This window comes from Microtus oregoni, unplaced genomic scaffold (genome assembly GCF_018167655.1).
Source record: "Microtus oregoni isolate MIOR12 unplaced genomic scaffold, Mior012 000101F_ref0000407, whole genome shotgun sequence".
Classification (NCBI taxonomy): domain Eukaryota; kingdom Metazoa; phylum Chordata; class Mammalia; order Rodentia; family Cricetidae; genus Microtus; species Microtus oregoni.
This window is the reverse complement of record NW_024544715.1, coordinates 1,736,013-1,758,495: the sequence shown is the minus strand read 5'-3', so window position 1 is coordinate 1,758,495 and position 22,483 is coordinate 1,736,013. Positions and strand designations below refer to the sequence as shown.

The 22,483-nt window shown below is 43.1% G+C and overlaps 1 protein-coding gene across 5 annotated transcripts in view; it reads right to left on the bottom strand.

Moving 5' to 3' along the window:
- Positions 1 to 713: 713 nt before the first annotated feature.
- The window catches only part of LOC121443159 (aquaporin-4), a 43,619-nt gene continuing 21,849 nt past the window's right edge, over positions 714 to 22,483 (bottom strand). For 4 of the 5 annotated variants that reach the window (XM_041644831.1, XM_041644836.1, XM_041644835.1 and 1 more), the window contains exon 6: positions 6,138 to 6,188. In XM_041644831.1, coding sequence (XP_041500765.1) covers positions 6,153 to 6,188 — 36 coding nt within the window. In that variant the 3' untranslated portion in view covers positions 6,138 to 6,152. Of the gene's footprint in view, positions 806 to 6,137; positions 6,189 to 22,483 lie in introns of those variants that run through there. The other variant, XM_041644832.1, reaches the window with a different exon arrangement.

The following is a 22,483-nucleotide window of genomic DNA, read 5'->3' as shown; positions in this document are numbered from 1 at the left end:
ACACAAGAAAGGGAAAACCGCACACATTAGTGTGTGGCCAATATGAGGGAGAGAATTGCTATTCATTCCAGGAGGATATAAAGAGACCTCATTTGTGTCTAGGAAGCCAACAAAACCAGGTTGTGGAGAATGGAATTCATTGGTTATGAATCACTTGATGGGCAAGACTCTTGATTTTGCAGCCTCCTTCCTACCCTACCTCCTTTCAGTCATTAAGAGACCCTCTTCTGGGTAGTTTGGACACTAACATTGGAAAACAAAACCTCTTTCTCTGTCTCTCTCTGTCTCTCTGTCTCTCTCTGTCTCCCTGTCTCTCTCTGTCTCTCTCTCTTTCTCTCTCTCGTGTGTATGTGTGTGTGTGTGTGTTTTTCCCAGCCTAGCTAGTCCTTTGCAAAGGCCATCCTTCATGAGAGTGATGTTGTTATTGACCTACTGTCTGCAGGGCATGTACTTTGAGCTGTATTTATTGTAGTGATGATGAATTAAGCTTGATTTAGTAAAACTCTCCCGAGTCTCCCGTGTGAGTGTGGCTTTGCGTTTGTGGGGAAGTCATGAGGTTTCTAGGAAGACAATGTTCTTCCTGAAGGACTGATGAAAGCTGTTAGGCCAGGGATATGGTTCACTTCATGAAAAGCCAATTTTTTATTTTCTTTAAAAAGTTGTCTTTAATGCCCCATTACTCTGCGTTGGTACTGTTTTATACTCATCTTAGCTATGGACACAGTTGCTGCCAATCCAGCTCTAACTAGGCTGAGTGTGTCACGGTTGAGTTTGAAGGAGCTCAAGTTTCCCAGGGTTTGGAACTCTGCAAGGAAGAAGACAGAAACAACTCTAATGTAAGACAGTGAAAAATTCCACAGGAAAAGTGTGAATGTTTTACTAAGAATCACACAGGGAAAAGATTTTATCCAACAAGAACGATGCCTAGGTGCATGCGGCAGAGATAGTCTGGTAGCTTGGAGTCTGACTTGGCACATGAATACATCCCTCTTCCAGCTATGCGCCTGGCAGCCCGAGGCCTTTCCCTGCATGTGCGTTGCACGCTCAACCCACTCCTACATTACCTAGCACCACGTTAGCCACTCAGGCCCTGTCCCTGGTGTCAGGCTGTACACAAGTCCACCTCTGAACCCTGGAATGAGCTTCTTCCCTTAATAACTATCAAATTCAGATTCTCTCCAACCCGCTTCTCCTTATGACTGGAAAGCATATGAGAACAGAAAGTCCAGCCCGCACTGAACTAGTTCTGGATCCGTGTGCAATAAGTAAACTGTCCTCAAAGAGAACTTTCAGGAAAAGTCTCTTATTCACTATCTTATGCCTATACACAATTGAGTACATTATTAAATTCAGATGCATTATGGGAAGGGGCATACAGAGCAAAAAAGAGGTTATGTAATTTAATCTGTCAATCAAAAGGACAACTACCTAAACTATACCGCTACTAGTCATACTTCTTATGAACCGCATAAGTGAACCTCAGGAGCTTCCAGGGTCCTCGAGTCTCCTCACTGATGTGCAGACTGTCAATTTGGACAGTGTATTTTTTTTCTAATGTGTACTATCACATTGTTCTAGATGAAAGGTTCCTTGCTTCTTTGTAATCTCTGTGCATCTTTATTTCTGTTCTTTTCAAAAATTAATCAATTATTTTGTATGCTTGTGTTAATAATCAATTGATTTTTTTTTGTGTGTGTGTTTGTTTGTGTCAAGGCCTATGTGTAAAGATCGAGGAGAGCTTGAGGGAAGTTGGTTCTCTCCTTCCACCATGTGGACCCTGAGGTCAAGCTCAGGCTGTCAGGCTTGGGGCATGGCAGCAGGTGCCTCTGCTGACTAAGCCAGCCTGTTGGCCCTATTTCATTTTGAATTAAGACTCCAAGAGTATGGGAACCTATAGATCTGACCCTATTCACTAATGACAGATTGAAGGAACTTGAGTCATACCCTGAGGGGAGCAGAGATGGCAGTATTTTAGGAAGAGGGAGCTGAGGCTGGAGAGTGCAGTTTTATAGCCACCCCCACAAGGCTGAAGTGAGGAAGGAAGGTGCATGAGGCAGGCCAGGGAGGAGGTACGATAGGTAAGGTAGTAAGGTGCACGGGCCAGGGAGGAGGTACAGTAGGGAAGGTAGTAAGGTGCACGGGCCAGGGAGGAGGTACGGTAGGTAAGACTGGAGGTGGAGACTGGGGCTCAATTGGGAATGAACTATGGCTGACAGCAGAGGATGTGGGGAAATGAATCAGTGAAATCAGGAGCTGGTGTGGCAATAGTCTAAGAAATACAGAAGACAACCTGAAACTAGGAAGGAACGAGAGGCATCAATGAAGGAGAACCTTAATGGTTGATTTTGACAGTTGACTGTTTTGATTGAGAAGTGACTAAAAGATTAGTTTAACGCACTTCCGGGTATCTCTGTGAGATTTCTCAGAGAATGATGGTGGCACCATTCCATACACTGGAGGCCGGGATGACTAGGAAAGAGCGAAAGAGAAAGAAAGCGAGTGCAGTCATTCTCTCTCTCTCTCTCTCTCTCTCTCTCTCTCTCTCTCTCTGTTGCTGCTGCTGCTCTCACCACCACAAGTGCATGGTGATGGTGATCCTTCATCCCGTAAGTTCATCTCTTACATGTTCTCTCATGGTGACAGACATCACGTGTGTGTCCAGCATGTGGGGCCAGGGCACACTAGAGCTTAGTGTCCATCAGCTGCAGCAGCCATTCAGCAGAGAGCTGAAAAGCTATGGCTGTGGAAATCAGTAGCTGGGAACTGAGCCATGGACATGGTCGACCAGGAGGCCCCCAGGGAGGCACAGTGACTCTGGAGTTAAATGAGCTTAGTGGTGTGAGGAAGCAAAGAAGGGAAACAAGACCGCCCTTTCATTTTAAATATGTTAAATTTGAGTGTTTGTATGTTCAACATGCAGCTAAAACTGTTCCTTGAAGGCTGGGATTATGCCCTAGTCACCTGTGTAGCCTCAGCAAATGGCAAAGCAAAGATTCAGTAGTTTATTCGTACAACTATTATTTCTTAATTAATTATTTCATTTAGTGTGTATATGTGTGTTTGTGTGTGTTCACATGTATGTATGTGAGCATAGGCACATCAATGTATCTGCACACATGTAGGGCCATAACAATAGACTTTTAAGGAGTCTATTCTCTCCTGCCACCTTGTGGGACCCTGGAATCAAATTCGGGTTGTCAGGCCTGAGGTGCATGCCAGCACCTCTACCCAGCATAATTCAGCCAATAATGATTAATCTGTCACTTATACCACACACGGGGCTTGGCATCCAGTAGACTCTATGGATTCCCATGATGAGAACACCCAACTGACTTTTGTATGACTGTCAGTTTAATGGGAATTGTCGAATGGTAGAAATGTGTAACAGGAAGAGGAAATCTAGGAATCTCTACCTGCAGCGATGAGCCATGGGGCACAATGGGCATCTACCTTGCTTTCTTCTGGGTTCCTTAATCTAGAAAATATTATCTGTAGTCATTTTCCAGAAGATGGAGAGAAATAGAATAGATAAATTGGGTTTGTCACTTATATATTTTGTCTTAGTTACCTTTCTATTGCTGCGATAGATATCATAACCAAGACAACATATAAAAACTTGTTTAATTTGAGCTTATAGTTGCAGAGGCTTAGAGTCCATGATGGTGGAGAATGGGCCTGGCAGTAGGAACAGTTGAGAGCGTACATCTTGATCCACCAGTCACAGGCAGAGAGAGGGAACACAAGAATAGAATAGCTCCAGTCTTTTGAAACTTCAAAGCACATTTCAGAAACACAACTCTTCCAACAAGGCCAAACCTTCCAATGCTTCCCAAAGAGTTCCACCAACTGGGAACCTATGGAGCCATTTTCATTTAAATGGCTGCATATTTATATCTAAAACATAACCCTGTACTTCATATTTTCCATGTTTTTCCTCATTTACACACAGTGGGGGAAGAGAGAATGAGCAGGGAGAGGGAGACAGAGAGGGAAAAGAAGTGGGAGAGAGAGAGAGGGCAGGCTACGAAACATCAGAGCATGTTGCTTTGTGTCTTGTCGTTCCCTGTCCCCGGTGACTACTTCCCTTTCCAGCAAGGCTCCACCTCCTAAAGATTCCATGACCTCCCCAAGCAGTGCCACCACCTGGGGACAAAGTGCTCAAATACTTGATGAGTCTATGGAAGGCATTTTATATTCAAATCACAGAAGACTGACAGTCTTCAAGATGTCAGGCTATCTGTCCTAGATGATTGCAAGAAAGTAAAGATAGCTTCAGTGGTTCATTTCCTCTTTGTGTTTGGGATTGTATGTGGAGAGAGACCTACTGCAGGGCTAATAACGGTGGTCAGGGTCCTTCCCCAAAGTAGGCGCCAAGGGAAGAAGTGAAGTAAAAGATAGAAAGAGCTCTTTTCCATCTGAGAATTCATTTTCAAGGGGTCTTTGCCTGGATGTTGATGGTGTTGGGTAGCATTGTGGGTTAGAGTGGGCTTCAATCAGAATGCTGGGTTGGAAAAATTTAAATGTAGATTATAAATACTTGTGTTATAAATACTTGTGGGAAGCATTTACTCGTTGGGCTTCTACTCGCTCGTATGTGGAATAGATAAGACTCAGAGTTGCTTCATTTTTTTCACATGCTAAATAATTTGCCCACCTAATGTTCTGCTTCCCTGTGGAATGTATGCTGCATAGAAACAGTGTTTTGACTTGCTTCCTTATTGCTGTGATCAAAACTCTAAGAGCAACTTTAGGGAGGAAAAGATTCATCTGGCTTACACTTCTAGGTCACAGCCCATCACTGAAGGAAGTCAGAGCAGGCCCCTACTCATGTAGGAGCTTGAAGCAGAAACCCTGGAGGAGTTCTTCCTGCTGGCTCAAAGTCTAGCTGTGTATACAGCATAGTGGGATGGGCCCTCCTATATCAACTATCAATGAAGATAATCCCCTTCAGACATTTCCACAGGCCAGTGTGATCCTGGTAATCCCTCAGTTGTGACTCCCTCCTCAGGTTACCCTGGGATACATCAACTTGACAGTCAGAGCTATCTAAGTCATTTTTTTTTATGTATCACATTCATTAGATGTGATACATATAGATGTGGTTACTATAGAGGTCATAACAAAACATAGGGAGAAAAGAAGAAAAACTGGGGCTGAGGCAGAAGTTTGGAGGAGACATAAGTGCTGGGAAGTCAAAACAAGAAGGGATTTGAGAACCCTGGTAGTGAGGCTGGCACTATGGAGAGACGGTGGAGAGGAACTCCAAAACCAAGTCTACTAGTGCATTTGTGGTCACAGTGCCATTGGTGGTGACTGGAAAATCTGGCAGTAATTAGGGAATTAAAAACATGGAAAGACACAGGGGCAAAGTGAAAGCTGCTAGCTCTAGGAGTTTAACGCAGAGAAAGGCAGGCTGAAACTCGGCCTTGTTGGCAAGAGGATCGAGGGAAGAGCTCTAGTCCTGTCGCCGTGGCTGTTATTTTGAGGGCACGCTGTGCTGCCCATGTTCATCTTGACATTGCTATCCTGCTGCCTCAGCCTCCCAAGGGCTCAGATTATAGGTCTGTGCTGCTGTACCCAGGCTAAGACTACAGAAGGAAGGTTCCAGAGAGAGGGAGAGATGGAAAATGTGGAAAGGATCTCAGGCAAAGAGGAGAGCTGTGAAGGAAATGTCTGGCAGAATGCTAGTGAAGGGGAAACCAAGTGAAGGAGAGATATTTCAGAAAATGTGTAGTGGTATTTCATTTGTATTTTAATAAATACAGCCTGCCTTAAGATTAGAGACTAACACGGCCCCACTGATCAGTCTTAGACATCAGGCAGTGATAACACACACCTTTAATCCCAGTAGCCATAGAAACTGGGTGGTGCACACCTTTAATCCCAGCCATAGAGAGAATATAAAATAGGAGGAGACAGCTCTCAGTCTCAGTCTCATTCTGAGATTCCTGGAGACAGGTTCACCATTTCAGACTGAGGCTGGGCTAAGAGCCACTGTCTGGCTGTTTTGCTTTGCGAATCTTCATGTTGAACCCCAATTTCTCTTTTTTAAGTTTGTATTAGTCGTGCTTCAAAAGTGGGCCATCAGGGAAGCTGAAATGGAAGTCATCTTTGAACCCAGGGAGGTAAGTGCTGGTCTGGCTGTGATTTTCTCAGGACTTGAGGAGAATGGGAATGAGATGGAAGAGCTAAAAATAGAAACACAGTAGAAGTCAGTAGAGATAATGAAGGGTTTCCCAGTGGACCCAGGTGAGATAGGCTTAAATGCCAAGGACGTGTTATAGATCACATCTATGGGCAGATCCAAGGGTATGTGGCTTTGTTACTCAGTGTTGCTCACTGTTCAAAACATGGATCAAGACCAGAATGGCAACCAGATGTGGTGGCACACAGCTGCAATCCCAGCACTCAAGGAGACTTTGGCAAGAGGATCATACATACATCATCATCGTAGGCTGCGTGTTGAGATTCTGCATAAAGAAACCACAAAGCAAACACAGCCCAGGATGTCCGACTGAAATAATGTAAGGTTGAAAATTAGAAGGGAGGGCATAGAGGTAGGTACATGGGCCCTCGAACATTAGGGTGCTGATGAGAAAATCAACGAGTAGTTAGAGACTCAGTGAGGAGGAAAAATCAGGGAAGTGAACCCCAAAGACAAAAGCCAGATTCAGATGCAGTAGGAGAGGATGGTGGGAGGAGGGAGGTTCTATTAAGAAAAGTTATGTGGAAGTAATGAAATTGAATGTTTTAAAGAATTAGCCCAATACAACATACATGGTTTGTTCCTTTGGACATACAAGAGTTTGGACTGTGTCTGATCGATATTAATTCGTGATCAGGGTGGAAAAGGGTTAAGGCAGCATTTCTTCAGGTCCAGGTTTAGCGATGAGAAGGAGGAGACACACTCTTGTCTCCACCAGCTTTTCTGAAGTTACTCTTTGGAAAGAGAGTCTAAGCTGGATTCTCTTGAAGTTTACTTTTGGACAGATGCTAAGACATCGTGCATCACAACGGTGTCCATGCTAAGCTGTGGTGTTTCTGTTCTCTTTGGCTGCACAAGGGTTGTAAAAGGTGACTTCAGCAGGACACAGGATGAACCCTTATCAGTGTATCCTGAGCCCTGAGTCCATCAACTCTGAATACACTAGGTGGTTGCTATTAGTTCCAGTAATCTTCACATTGTCCAGTCTTGTTTGTATCAGCATGTGAGGAAGTGGTCCAGGCAATGTGCCTCCTTGGACTTCGGTTAAAAATAATATCACAGATGCTTGTTCTGCCTATAACTAAAACTCATCAATATGAAAAAGTAGCAGCCACAATTCTCAAGGTGGTGATACAGGCTCTGTCCAGCAGCCATTAGGTGGTGCTGCCTACCCAACATTCTGTCTTCCGTGAGGCCACCTACCTGAGCTCTGCTGCCTTTAGTGCTGGTTACATGAGAATATCCTCCAATTCCCATACAAAAGGTGGCCGAGGTTGAGAATTCTGTTATCTCTGTGAAACTTATCAAGTCTCTTTTCTTTTTCAAGAGCAGCCAAGAAATGCCAAAGGGAAGCCAGTGTCTGGGAACTGCTAAAACAGTCACTGCTTTTTGAAGAGCACCTTCTATTTTACAAAGAATTCTCACAGGTCAGAGTTGCTGGAAGAGAGTAGGTAAGCCCCCAGGATTTTGATTGATTGAATAAATGACATGCTGCATGTAGATAAAGTCAGCCAATCCTCCGTGATGTTGCATCAGGCTTTACTACGAAGTTCTCTGTGAGAAAGCCACAAGGCTATTGATAAACGGGACATAGTGTATTTTGGGTGCTTTGTATCCCCCTTCAAGACATTGTAGAATTTGCCTTGTTGGCAGCATTTTAGGTTAGAACATATTCTCTGTGTGTCTGTTACATGTGCACATGTGTATATAGGTTTATTGGTAGAGGTCTGTAGAGGATATTGGGTGTCCCATTCTACCATTCTCTGCTTTATTTTCCTGGGATGGGGGTTTCCCACTGAATCCGGAGATAAGTTTCAGGGGTCTTCCTATCTCAGTCCAAAGTGCCAGGGTCACAGGTGCACATGGCCATGCCCAGCTTTGGAAAGTGGATGCTGAGGATTGGAACTCAGGTCCTCTTGCTTGTACAGCAAGCTCTCTTACTGCCAGAGTCAGCTCTCCAGCCTGAGAGCCTATTATTATTTTTATTTTAATTAAGAACTTAAATTTGTATGTGTACATGTACAAGTGCAGGGGCATGTGTGTGACAGCACACGGTGAAGGGGGACAGCTTCAGGTGTTGGTCTTGGCCTTCTTGTTTGTGACAGGAACTCTTTGTTGCCTGCTACTGTGTGTGCTAGGCTAGCTGGCCCAGGGACTTCTGGCAAACCTGCTGTTGTGGTTGCCTCCTATGTTACCAGAGCTTTAAGTGGGTTCTGCAGTATGAACTCAGGTTTCCTGATGCTCGTGGACAAATACTTTACCCACTGAGCCTCCTTCCTTAACGGCATCTTGGTCTTTCTAAATATAAATATATAGAGAAAGTATATTTATGTTTTTATTTTAAATTAATTGTTAAGTTGACAAAAAAGTTATGCATTTCACTGTGGCCTTTTCATGATGTGTGACATTATATACTCTTATTGTTTATCCCTCTCCCAAGTTGCCCTCCTGCCTTCCTCACTCTCCTTCTTCCTGCTGGTCTCCCCACCCCCCAGTAGCACCCTTTCTGTTCTCGTGTCACATATATTCCCTCATCTCCTCTTTACACACACACACACACACACACACACACACACACACACTCACAATCTGGATTCTACATTGGAGAGAAAACATACAATATCCATCTTTCTGGCTTATCTTGCATAACATGATGCTCTCTGGTTCAATCCATCTTTTTCTGAAAGTGTCATATTTCATTTTTTTTCTGGCTGAATAAAATTCCATTCCTTATGTGTACCCCATATTTTAAAATCCATCTGTGGACAGACATCCAGGTGAGTCTATAACTTGACTGTTGTGGGAGGTGCAGTAGTAAGCAGAGCTGTGCACACATTTCTCTCTTATGCGGATGCAAGTCCCTGGGTTAGTACCCGAGAGTGGTAGAGCTGGGCCCTACGGTAGTTCTGGTTTTAGCTTTGTGAGGGACCTCTGTACTGGCTTCCATAATGGCTGCCCCATTTACATTCCTCCAGCACTGTGTGAGGACTTGTCTTTCCTCTGCATCTTGGCCAGCACCTGCTGTCATTTGTTTCCTTGATAATTGCCCCCCCCCCCCCCCTTTTTTTTGTTTTTTCGGGACAGGGTTTCTTTTGACTGGAGTGAGATGAAATCACTATTAATTTGCTATTCTCTGATACTTTAGCATTTTTTTCCAGTGAAAAACGTTAAAATAGAAATCACGTTAAATACTTTACGTGGCTCTTACATATTTCATTTACGCTTAAAACTCACAATTATACTTAGCCTTACGAAGTAGTTCAAGACCTCACTGTTGAGTGTGTCCCTCAGGGATGCTCTTCATTGGCTCTGCTCACACAGGACATCAGGCAGCATCCCTTACGGTGCCCAGTCTCAGAGTCTGGAGTGGAAAGGGTGTAAGGAGCATACAGAATGATGCTAGATTGGTGTGCTCCTGGCTTCCTGACTGCTGCCTCCCCAGTCCTTCCACTCACTAGCTTCTTTGCTTGGATGGAGTTTTAGGTGACTTGTCTGCATACTTTTTTTCTGATAGGATTTTTATAAAGAGTAATTTTTATTCCCTATTTGTCTACGACTTGTTTTTTTACAAATTACTTTTTATTTATATCCATGTGTGCCTCTGTGAGTTTGTACACATGTGTGTGATTCCTGTGGAAGCCAGAAGAGGGCACTGGATTTCCTGGAGCTGGAGTTACAGGCAGCTGGGAGTCACTGAATTTGGTATGGGGACCAAATTGAGATCCTCTGCAAGAGGAGCAGATTCTCTTAATCTCTAAGTCATTTCTACAGACATGATATAAATTGTCTTTAAATGTATTGGCGTAAATAAATGCAATGCAGATACTAAAGAATATTTACACTTTAATGATAAACTTACAGAACCGAAGTTCCTGCGTGGCACAGGAGATAGGAAGAAAAGGGCCGGAGCTGCCGCATGCCCATTTATCTGTAGGCATTCGCCCGAGGCAAACCCCGCCCCCTCAAGGGGCTGTCTTAACCCTACATTTAAATACTATTTAACTCTATTATACAATAAGTGTACATGCAGTGTCTTTGGATTTAGATACAGGGCTGTCTGCCTTTTGCTAAGTGCACAGTGTAGAGACCAGTAGATGTGTGTGTGTGTGAATGGGGGGCCTACTTAGGAGAGTTTACAATTACCACACAGAAACACAGTGCTTCGGGATGCATCTTGTCTTTAAACAAACTCAGTTTAAAGTTCTTTAAAATTTCATCTTTTCACAGGAATTCAGGTAGTAAAGGTGTTAAATAAATCAATGCAATTTGCTTATTCAAATAAGTTTGAGTGCATAGTATATCAAATTGTGTAACTCCTTCAAACTTTTCCCCTTTTTCATATATATATTCCTGATATTCCTGATATATATATATATATATATATCAGGAATATCTATATTCAGTCACAACAGTTGAAGAACTCTCTGTGCAGTTTAATGTTGGAAATCAATACTGTATGTTTCTGAACGAATGGGAGAGTGGAAATGAAGACTCCCATTGCTCCAGGTGGATTGGTAAGTGCTGCTGCCGCCGGCCTGCAGTCAGTCACAGGACCTGCAGTCACTCTGTGCTTTCATTGCTTCGAATATTTTGCAGCTCAGGGCTACTGCTTGTTCCGACTAATGATAGGGCCAACCTTGACTGGGAGCCCTCTGAACCTTCCAGGGTAGGGGTGGGGTGTACACTCTGTGCTTGCCCAGTGCTTGCTATTAGCCTTCCTAGTAGACAGAATAGAAATCTTAATGAAAGAACGGAGTGCTGAGATCTCACTGTGTGCTTCTAACTCCTAAAATGTGAAGACTGCATTTGATTTTCAGGTCATCCCGAGCCGAGCTCTCTCTGCAGCTCTGCTTGCTCCCTTTCTTTTTGTCTGGGCACCAGAGCCTCACGACACAGCTTTTATTCAAGAGAAAACATCTTAGAATTCAAATCACTAGCTCCCGCTTCATGTCGGTCTGTTTGTTTGGGATACCATGTCCTCTGAGTGATTACTTTCAGTGGAATCAAAGGGGACTCCAGGACCCAGCACTTAGGTAACGCCACGTGTGCTTCATACCACTTTATGATTCTTCTTGCAATTGGTGGTGTTAGGCGAAGTGAATCTTTAGAGATGAAAAGGCCTGAGGTCTTTGTTCTAGACTGTTTGCAGAATTCTAAATTAGCAGCAGGAAGGCACTCCGTGGAAATGGCCACTTAGAGAAACATTAGACGCAGTTTGCAGCCAGGTCTGTGATCTAAGAAGACCTCTGCACGGAAACAGTGGCTAGTCCCTGTCAGGTGACCCAATGTGCGAAAGTGGCTGGGAGGGAGGGTCACTCAGGGTTGTCAACTTGATTGGGTTTGGAACTATCTAAGAGACACACCTTTGGATCTGTAAGAGTGTCTCCAGGAAGGACTGACTGAGGGGAGAAAAGCCCAGATATGAGCAGGTCTGAGGAAAAAGCAGCTTTGTATGCTAGACAACTTTGCTGATTGTGGCTCTCCTGCTGTCGCTGGTACCATGCTTCTCCGCCATCAGAACCCATTCTCTCAGCCTGCTGACATGGTCTGAAGACCACAGGTTCTCTAAGAATCCTCCAGACTTTCAGCGCTGGATTGGGACGGCTGAGGCCCCAGCCGCATGGAGTGAGCAGCACCAGGCGCACAGTCACTTCTGGGTTACTAATCTACGTTATGGAATCTCCTAAGACCTGTCTTGTGATCCATATTCATTCCATTGGTTCTGTTTCTCTAGAGAACCATGATTAGTGCAGTCCTTTGTCCTCAGAGGGGTTTAAACCCATCTGGGGGCAATTCTTAAGGCAGAGTTGTCTCTTTGGAAACTTCTAGGACGTAGTCTATGAAGGCTGTCACACCTCTGGCCTTCACTGGCCTCCCTCAAGTGCCACCCTTCCGGATCAGCATTTTGCTTATACTTGAAATGATGGATATTTTCAGCATCTCCCTTACTCTTTGTTGGGGGAACAACTTCCCATGTCCCACTGCTCACCTGTAATGAGAGCACTGAGCTCTCACCCACAGGACAGCAGCCAGCTGGCTTCCTCTGAATCCTCCCCAAAGTCCGAGTAGTTTTCTCACGTTTGTTCTACAAAGGGCAACCAGAAGTTTAGGGAGATGAAGTTCCATAACTGCTAAGTCGTAAAGCTGGGTTTTAAATACTGTTCTGCCTGTCCCTCTACACCCCTGATGGTGCTCTCTGAGGTCCACATGAAGTATTATTCATCTCTATTTGCTTCGATGAGAGAAGCACATAATATTCTGTCCAGCGTCCCAACTTGTGGATAAGGTGAGTAACTAGAAAAATACACAATTTAGGCTAAATTACTGTGTTATTAATAGATCAGCAAGTATTATTCATCTCTATTTGCTTCGATGAGAGAAGCACATAATATTCTGTCCAGCGTCCCAACTTGTGGATAAGGAGAGTAACTAGAAAAATACACAATTTAGGTTAAATTACTGTGTTATTAATAGATCAGCATGCACACTGCAAAGCAGTGACCTCATTTTTGCCATATATGAAAAAAAGTCGATAGCTGGGTCTCCTAAATGGGAGGGAGAATGGAGACTGGTCTGTACTAATGGCACCAGCCCAGCTGCCAGCTCCCCTGTCACCCAGATGCCAAGCTCCGGATCCTTGTAGCAAGATATATGTGGGCAAGCTACTACCATCAGGTGAGGTCATTGCCTGGTGACATTGAGGGGAACACCTAGCCTAGCAGCGGCTGGCCATCTCTGAGATGCAAGCTTTCTGGAGCCTGCTTTGTGCCGCTTCCTTCCCTTCATGCTTCAGGGGTGGACTATGCAGCGAGAGTGGTTTTCTGAGTTTGTTGATGTGTGGACTAACAGGATGGATGATTGCACATGTAACTGCATCACATAGCGATGAAAGCTTTGAAACAAAAACCATACCGTATGGACAGTCAAAAAGCCATCCAGATGGACTTTCTGACTACTTTCTATGCCAGCCTTCCCTTTTCATTCTTGGAGAATCACCAGAAAGATTTTTACAAGCCTTTGATTAGAAACAAGGGGCTCAGAAAGTTGCTATATTGTGTCTTAGAGAACGGTGTGTGCCACTATTAAACGTGAGCGACTCTGCACAGCGGTGAAGACGGAAAAGAAGGACCACGCTGGAACGCTTTCACTTTGCTGTGTATATTCCTTTCAGCGCAGTTGCTCAGATTCCCTCCTAAAAGGATGTTGGGCTGCTGTTTCTCAGAGACACAACCTAGAGGCAAGCCTCCGCTCCTCACCCCAGCTCTGCTGCCCACCTTGCAAGCCGTTTGTGCTCACTCTGCTGTGCATATCACACATGATTGCTACTTATCTGAATCATATTTAGGATGCAATACAGCATGCCCATCCTCTCCAGGAACACCATATTCCATTGTAAAAGATTTCCTATGCCTTTCACCCCCTCTACTCACAGTTTCCATAGCAACGCTTGCTCTGGTGCTGTTGCTATCATGGAGGCTATTTCTTCTGATCACTATTGTTGCTTCTTGTCATCAACATCATTTTGTCTGTCAGTTAGTCATATCCTGAGCCTAAACATCTGGCCTTTGGGGAATGTCTTTTCAAAATAATTGAAGAGCAAAAATAAGGGAAAAGGGCATAATTATCAACAGATTATTAGTAATTACTATACATCAGGTTCATTTATCCCCCTTTAATTTTTTTTACAAAGTCATTGTAATCCTTTCTGAACAAGTTTGTATGATATCAAGGTATCCATTGTTGCTTTGATAATTATTATTATTATTTTTTAAAGATCACCTTCACCCCAGCCCTGTGTTGGTGGGAAGAGGAGAATTACATAGCTAAAGTTTCTGAATATTATTAAGTAAAAGTTTCCTGGCTGTTGAGGACTGAGTTGAATAGAATGCTGTATCTCCTGCCTCTGTCACATGGCTGCCAACCTTCGGAGCTTCCTTTCTTGGAGTGGCATGGAAGCTGGGCTGCTCAGGACATCATGTGTCATTAGATCGATTTAAATCTAGCTCTCTGGTTACCCGGACCCACAAACCTCAGTTTAATCTCTGTGGCTTTTCTCAATTTGTCTAGCCTGGTGCTTGTCTCCAAAAGGACTTGAGGATTTGATGGGACCCACGGAGGTTTCCATTATAGGGACCAGCCTTCCCCCAACAAACTATTTGTACCATTTTCACTGCCTTTCTTTGCCTCTTACTCCTACTTTTCTTGGAGATTCTTTCAATCACATTCTCTCCTCTCCTCCTTTGTTCTAGCAGCAGTACGGAGAGAATTCTGTTTGCACATTTGGTTTCTGTCTGTACTTAGTTCTGTTCGTAGCACCTTCAATTGTTCACACAAACTGTTTCTCAGAGGCCACAGAAACAGAACCCAATGCCAATTCATTTTTCTGGCACTGTGAAAGCTTGCTTTCCATCACTGTCCCAACTTTTCCCTCACTGCATCCCAGTCACCCCAATACAGTCTCAATGCCTCCAGCGTCCCCCACCTCCCATCCTCTTCTCCTCCCTTCAAAAATGGGTAGGCCTCCCATGGGCATCTACAAAACATGATATATTGAGTTGAGGTGGGACCAAGCCCCTACCCCTGCATCAAGACTGGCAAGGCAAACCAGCATGAGGAATGGTTCCCAAAAGCCATCTCAAGTACCCAGACAGTTCCTGATCCCACTGCTAGGAGCCCTTACAAACAGACCGAGCTATGCAACTGTCACGCATGTGCTGAAGACCTAGGTCAGTCACGTGCAGGCTCCCTAGCTGTTGGTTTAGAGTCCGTGAGCTCCTAGGAGTTCAGATCAGCTGTCTCCATGGTTCCCCTGTCATGAGCTTCACCGCCCCCCTCTGCCTTGTACAGTCCCCTCCTCCCTTTCTTCAGCAGGATTCTCGGAGCTCAGCCCAGTACTTGCCTGTGGATCTCTGCATTTGTTTCCATCAGTTACTGGATGAAGGTTCTCTGATGACAGAGCAGTCACCAATCTCATTACAGGGGAAGGCCAGTTCATGCACTCTCTCCACTACTGAGAGGATTCTTAACTGGGATCAGCCTTGTGGATTCCTGGGAGTTTCCCTGGCACCAGGGAAATGCCCTCTGCTCCATCAAGACCTCTCATTCCTTACTCTTCCCCTCCATCCCACTCCCAGCCCACCTGACCGAATCCCTCATTCCGTCATGTTCCCATATACACTCCCCCTGCCCCAGTTTGTCCATTGGATCTCTTCTATTTCTCCTTCCCAGGAATATCCATGCATCTGTCTTTGGACCCTCCTTGTTACCCAGCCTCTCTGGGGCTGTGAATTGCAGCCTGGTTATCCTATACTTTACTCCTAATAACTACTTATGAGTGAGTACATACAATGTTTGTCTTTCTGAATCTGGGTTAGCTCACTCAGAATGATTTTTCTAATTTCATCCATTTGTCTGCAAATTTTATGTTGTTATTGGTTTTTACAGCTGGGCAATACTCCATTTTGTAAATGTACCACATTTTCTCTAACCATTCTTTGGTTGAGGGGCACCTAGATTGTTTCCAGGTTCTTGCTGTTACAAATAATGCTGCTATGAACATAGTTGAGCAAGTATCCTTGTGGTATGATTGAGCATCTTTTGGGTACATACCCCAGATTGGTATAGCTGTGTCTTGAGGTAGATTTTTTTCAGTTTTCTGTAAAACCACCACATTGATTCCCAAAGTGTCCTATATAAGTTTGCATTCCCACCAGTAGTAGAGATGTGTTCCCCTTACTCTACATTTTCTCCAGCATAAGCTATCATTAGTGTTTTTGATCTTAGCTACTCTGAAAGCTAAAAGATGGTATCTCAGAGTTGTTTTGATTTGCTTTTCCATGATTGCTAAGGATGTTGAATAATTCTTTAAGTATATTTTGGTCATTTGAGATTCTTCTGTTGATAATTCCCTGTTTAAATCTGTACCCCATTTTTAAAAATTAGATTATTTGGTATTTTGATGTCTTGAGTTCTTTATATATTTTGGAGATCAACCTTCTGTCAGATGTGGGATGGGTGAATATCTTTTCCCATTCTGTAGGTCGTCGTTTTGGAGGACTGAATTTTAATGAAACTAAATTTTAAATAATAAACTTTACAGGATGTTATTTTATTGATTGACATACCCTGTGGTTGAGGACAATTTAGCTTAATGGTTTTCACTCAGGAACATCAGGGCTGTGGGTAAATAAAGAGCAAGTACCATTCCTGGTTTGATGGAGCGTTGACCTTGGGCATCTGTGACCACTGATGAAGGTATTAATACAATGTGAAAGTCTGAAGGTGGGCCTTTGTCAGTAGACCACCTGTGTTAGGTGACAGCTGCTGCTTCTTGGAGAGGATCATGGGTATTATTCCTCTATGTGCCTTTATTTTTTAGCCTGTAGAGAGACAGTCTGTCTTGCTATGCTGTTATAAGAATTAAATCATTGATCATACAAAGAAAGTTCCTGATCCATAATAAGCATTCAATATATTGTAGCTATCTAGTCATAAATATCGATAGGCTAAATTATGGAATTTAGCACAAAATTAAAATAGCAATTCTTCAAAAGTTGTCACACTTAGGGCTTAGCACTCAACAGTCACTTATTGTAGTGCCTTGAGCAGTTGTGAGTCTACATTAACTGCTGGCCACGTTAAAAAGAGTATTCTTTGCCTGGCATTGAGAGAATCGCCAATCTATGGGTATTATAACTTCTTTGACATCAAAAGAGATTAAATATAAACATTACATTTTCTCTTTTGACTTGATATCAGAAACATTAGTTCTAAGACAGTATCTCATCTTTGACTGTACATAGGCAGTTATCATTATGCCCATATCATTTGCTATTTCTTATCTTAGTTTCTGTGTGTATCTTCTATTTTTCCAAACATCCAAATCCATTTCAAATCCTTTTGAGAGACAGGGGCGGCAAAAAATGGCAAATTTTTAAAGTCTATAACAATGGGTTAGGAAAAAAGATACAGGAAGTGATATTTACTTCAGGCAAATTTTATGTTATCCAAAATCTTCTTTTCTAATCCTTCATGGACGTCTTCACAGAACGACTCAATTCAGTATTACTGTGGGGATGATTCAGTAAAGAGATTCTGATATCATATGTTACAAATACTTGCAACTGAAAATTGTAAACCTATTGCAGGAAGCATTTCAGAAGTCTGAATTATTTTCTATCCTTCACATGATAGAATTCTAGAAGAATACAATTTGTTCACTTTTTACACTGCATTTTGACTTGAACAATAAAAAGAGGCCTAACCAGCTTAATTGCATATTAGTTTCAGTTTTTCCTTGGAAATGAGGGGAGAGGGTGTTGTGTTTCCAGACTTATGAATTTCAGGCATCCCCCTCATTTGGATATGTTATTTGACTCCTAGTAGAATAGAAACTGAAACATTTTAAGTAAAAAATATGGAGCTTGCATCAAACATTTTTAGAAAAGAGATTTTCAGGCCTCCTGTCACAGTTGTTTCTGATCATCTTTCTGCTGCACTTAGGCCTGCACTTGGCACTTGAATTGATAAGCAGATAAATAACTGATGGAAGGGACTCTCTGTCCTGAGCTCTGAAAGACTTCTCCCCATTCCCTCTGCCTTGCTAAAAACCATTAGGCTACATTTTAAAGCTAGCTACCAAGGTCTATTTCCTTATTTGGCTACTTCTTCCTCCTGAGGCTGATTACCAAGGTCCAGCTATCAAAGTACTGAAGTCCAGTAACCAAATTTCCCCTTTCTGATCACACAGTTAACATGCCCAATTAAAATTAAACACCTCACCTAACATGGGTTTCTTTATAAGTACCTTTATAAGTTGCCATTTCCCTATGGGTCCTGTCTGTCTCCTCTTTATCCAGAGGCATTCCTATGTTCCTTTGGGACAAATATCCTTGTTCCCTTTCTTTTGTTTCGTCCTTTTTCTCCTTCATCCTCTGTCTCCTGTCTTAGTCTCTTATTTCCTACAGTCTGTCTCTCTAGGGCAAATAAATCTCCTTTGTGTTGCAAACTTGGTCTTGGGGGGGGGGGGGTGTCCTAGCTGATATGATCTCTTACAAGCAAAAAAGTCAAGCTCTAAATGAAAGTGATCATTGTGTGTTTAGTAAAACTAAATGAATGAAAAAGGACTAACACATTATCATGAAAATTCAATGCACTAGAGAAAAAGAACTATAAAAATCTGTAGGGAAGGATAGGAGAGTAGGAATACAATTGCATCAGTTTCTTTATTTGTTATAAACCAGAAGTCATTAAACATTTCATAATCAGCAAGACTAAAAATTGTCAGTGTAAACAAAAGCAAAAATAAGAAAAGGAAAGAGAGGGATAAAGGGCAGAAGGCCCCAAGAGGATGCAGGTATGTGCTTGTGCGTGCTGGAAAGAAAGAAGAAGGGACTGTAGATATTCTTACTGGTGTCAACTCAGCAGATAAATACCTAAAACTAACACTAGCAAAATCAACACATAGCAGCACAAGCTGTTGTTTAGAGACAGAAGTATTACCAACATAGTTATTAGAATACGTGGAAATGATTGACTCCAGGGAAAGAGGGGGAAAGGGTGACCTTAGCATATTGTCTTTGGTAGCACAAAGTTATTAGAACTATTAAAATAAGCTTTGTATTTAACCCATTTTCCCCACTGTGGTTGAGGATCAAATTAGGGCTTTTTGGGAGCAAGCATGTGCTAAGCATGGTGGTCCCCCAGCTGAATTGTCTACAGTTTTCATCAGTTGACATGGAAAGTGCAGTAACTGTCTTAACAGAGAACTTCAGGCAGAAGAAATGGGGCATGTGAAGATAGGAACAGGGAAAGGAGAGAGCAGAGACACAGAGAAAACTTTCACCATTGAACCAAGTTCAAAGTGAAGGTGGGGGCTGGAGAGATGACAAGACCCTTAAGAGCATTTCCTGCTCTTATAGAAGACTCAGGTTTGGTTCCCAGTACCTGTGTTGGCAGTTTACTATCATTTGGGACTCCAGTCCCAGGGATTCTAAGGCCCTTCTGTGGCTTCCACAGACATGTATGCACATGGTAGTTTGAATAGGTGTAGCCCCATAGGCTCAGGTGTTTGAATGCTTGTCCTATAGGGAGTAGCACAATTAGGAGGTGTGGCCTTGTTGGAGTAGGTATGACTTTGTTGGAGGAAATGTGTTACTGTGGAGGTGGACTTTGAGGTCTTACATGCTCAAGCTAGGCCCAGTACCCTGTCTCTTCTGCTACTTGCAGGTCAAGATGAAGAACTCTCAGCTCCTTCTCTAGCACCATGTCTGCCTGCACACTGCCATGCTTCCCACCATGATGATAATGGACTAAACCTCTGAAACTGTAAGCCAGTCTCAATTAAATGCTTTTCTTAATAAGAGTTGCTATGGTCTTGGTGTATCTTCACACCAATAGAAACCTTAACAAAGACAGAAGTTGGTACCAGGGACTGGGGTATTGTTGTCATAGGCCTGGGCATGTTTGTGTTTGAAGGAATATGGACTTTGGTACTGTGGGTTAGAAAAGCAATTGAATGCTTTAAAAATGCTGCTTAATGGGCCATCCTAGTAGGAGCATGGAAGACAGCAGTACTGATTCAATGAACCCTGGAATTTTAGTATGCTGCCTAGAGATCATTCTTGTGATATTTTGGTGAAGAGTGTGGCTACATTTGCCCTTGTCCAAAAAGTCTGCTTGAGTCTAAATTGAAGCATTTTGGATTAATTACATTGATAGAGGAAATAAGTCAGCATAGTATAGACTTTGTCATGTGGATATTAGTGTTAATGTTAATGAATATTTATAACGAATGCTGAGCAAGGAAAAATACAAGACGGATATAGTACAATTTGACGAGAAAAAGAATACCAGGAAGTGGAATGAAGCTAAATTCTATATTCAAGGAGATAAACAGATTAAAAAGTGAAATAAAGGGAGTGGTTACCTCAGAGTAAGCTCCCACCCAGCTAAGTTTTTAATTTGTGAAAGGAACTAAAGAAAAGTTTAGAATTGGGTGTGGTGGCCCACACCTTTAATCCCAGTACTCAGAAGGGAGAGGCTGGTGGTTCTCTGAGCTTGAAGTCAGTATGGTCTACAAAGCAAATACCAGAATAGTCAAACTTTGGCAGTGAAAGAAACCTTCAAAAACAGAGAGGTGATGAAGGTGTAATTGAATGAGGGGCTATATTCCAGTCCCAGCAAGCAGCAGAATGTGGCAACTTTGGCCATGTGGTTCTGGCTTTAGAGTCAGGATAAAGGAAGAGGCTTGTGAATCTTCCTCTAAGACTAAGTAAAGTTGCTGAGGAAAGGCATGTGTCAGGAGTGTCCCTGAATGGAGACCTAGAGAGGCCACTGTGTGAAGTGTGTGTGTGTGTGTGTGTGTGTGTGTGTGTGTAGGGACCACTCTAACCTGACTACATAAGCCTAATGAAGCTTGACTCCTTGTGATGAAGGCCTATCTTTCTACAAAACAAATAATTCTTTCTGCAAAGAGATACACATATGGAAGTTGGATAGAACCAAACCTTGAAAAATGTATCTATTTTTAATTTAATTGCTTTAATATGGGGTCTTGCTTATTGTATCCTGATACAATAAGCTGATAATCTTGGCTGCCACAACCTCTTGGGTGCTGGGATTATAGATGTGAGCCATTGTATCTGGACTGTATTTTTACTTTTGGAAGATTCTGGCTGTAGTGTGAAAGATTAGCGGGAAACAAGACGGAAGGAGGTAAGCCAGTTGTAGGGCCATGACCCTGCACTACTGACATACAGAGTCAAATCTGTAGGGGGGCAGGGGAGCACTGTTCTCTGCACTGTAGGATGTTTAGACCATTCATGGCATCGCTCCACTAGATTCAAGGATCTCATTTCTGGTGGTGATAACCCCAAAAGGATCTACATGACTGCTTATTTCCTGGAAGGTAAAGGTAAAGTCACTTCTGTCTAATAATTTCGTTCTCTCTCTCTCTCTCTCTCTCTCTCTCTCTCTCTCTCTCTCCCTCTCTCTCGTGTGTGTACAATTCTCTATTTACTAGCTTGAGCCAAACAGAGACAGTATGGGAAGGCAATAGGGGCTTAAGGGACTTTCCTTCCATTTGGCAAATGATTGAATGGATAAGAGCTGGAGACTTTACATATAAAGTCAAGTTTGTCTGAAAAATCAGAGATTTTGTATTCAAGTACTCAGACAGCATAAATCTGCTGAAGCAAGTTTGTCCAGTGTGGCTCAGACTCCCCATAGCCCTCTTGACTTCTCACATTGCTTGTCTGCCTGTTCCTGTGCACATCGAAGCCTAAGGCCCCTGCTTTGGCTTCTGCCCCTTCTGCCCCATATGTATCCCTTATGCTTTCTGATAGAAATATGTAAGTCAGACCTCTTAGATTTATATGAACTGATCCTCTTTCTTCATCCTTTATGGAAAGAAACAGAAAACACAAGCACACAAAATGCATAGATATTCTCAAATCCTACACTCTGCTTGGATTTTGTTGCCAGTTTTCTGAATATCTTGGCTGCTATGATTAGAATTCACTTGTACAGGGGCTGGAGAGATAACTCATTTGGTAAAACCTGGCCACGCACATGTGAGAACCTGAGATCAACACTCAGAATCCAGCTGAGAAAAGTCCTGAATGGTGGCATGTGCCTGTGGTCCCAGCACTGCAGAAGATGACTCTAGTGATCCCTGGGCTCACTGGCCAGCCAGCCTACCTGCATGTGCAAGTTTCAGGCCAGTGAGAAACTATATTTCACAAACCAAGATGGACAATCTCTGGGGAGCAATAGCAGCCTTATTTCTGGCCTGCATTCCTACACCACACACACACACACACACACACACACACACACACACACACACTCCTATACCACACACCACATAAACACACACACACTCCTAAACTGCACACCACATACACATAGTCTCATATCACATACATACACATATACCACATACGCACATCATACATCCCTTTTACCCCTTCACACCAGACACATACATACACACTCCTATACTACCCCTCACATACCACCCCCGACAACACACTCCCATACCACACATACCACATTGTCACTCACCACACAAATCACACACACACAATACATTGACACACACCACACCTACTTACCACACACACACACACACACACACACACACCACACACAGAGATACGCACTTACCGCACACACCAGAAAGAAAGAGTAGGTCACTCTTCCTGTTCTTGGGTAAAGCTCTGCCCTATTCTGCAGTGTTCTCCAAGCATTAAGGCAACGAAGTGAAGCAGGTGCTTC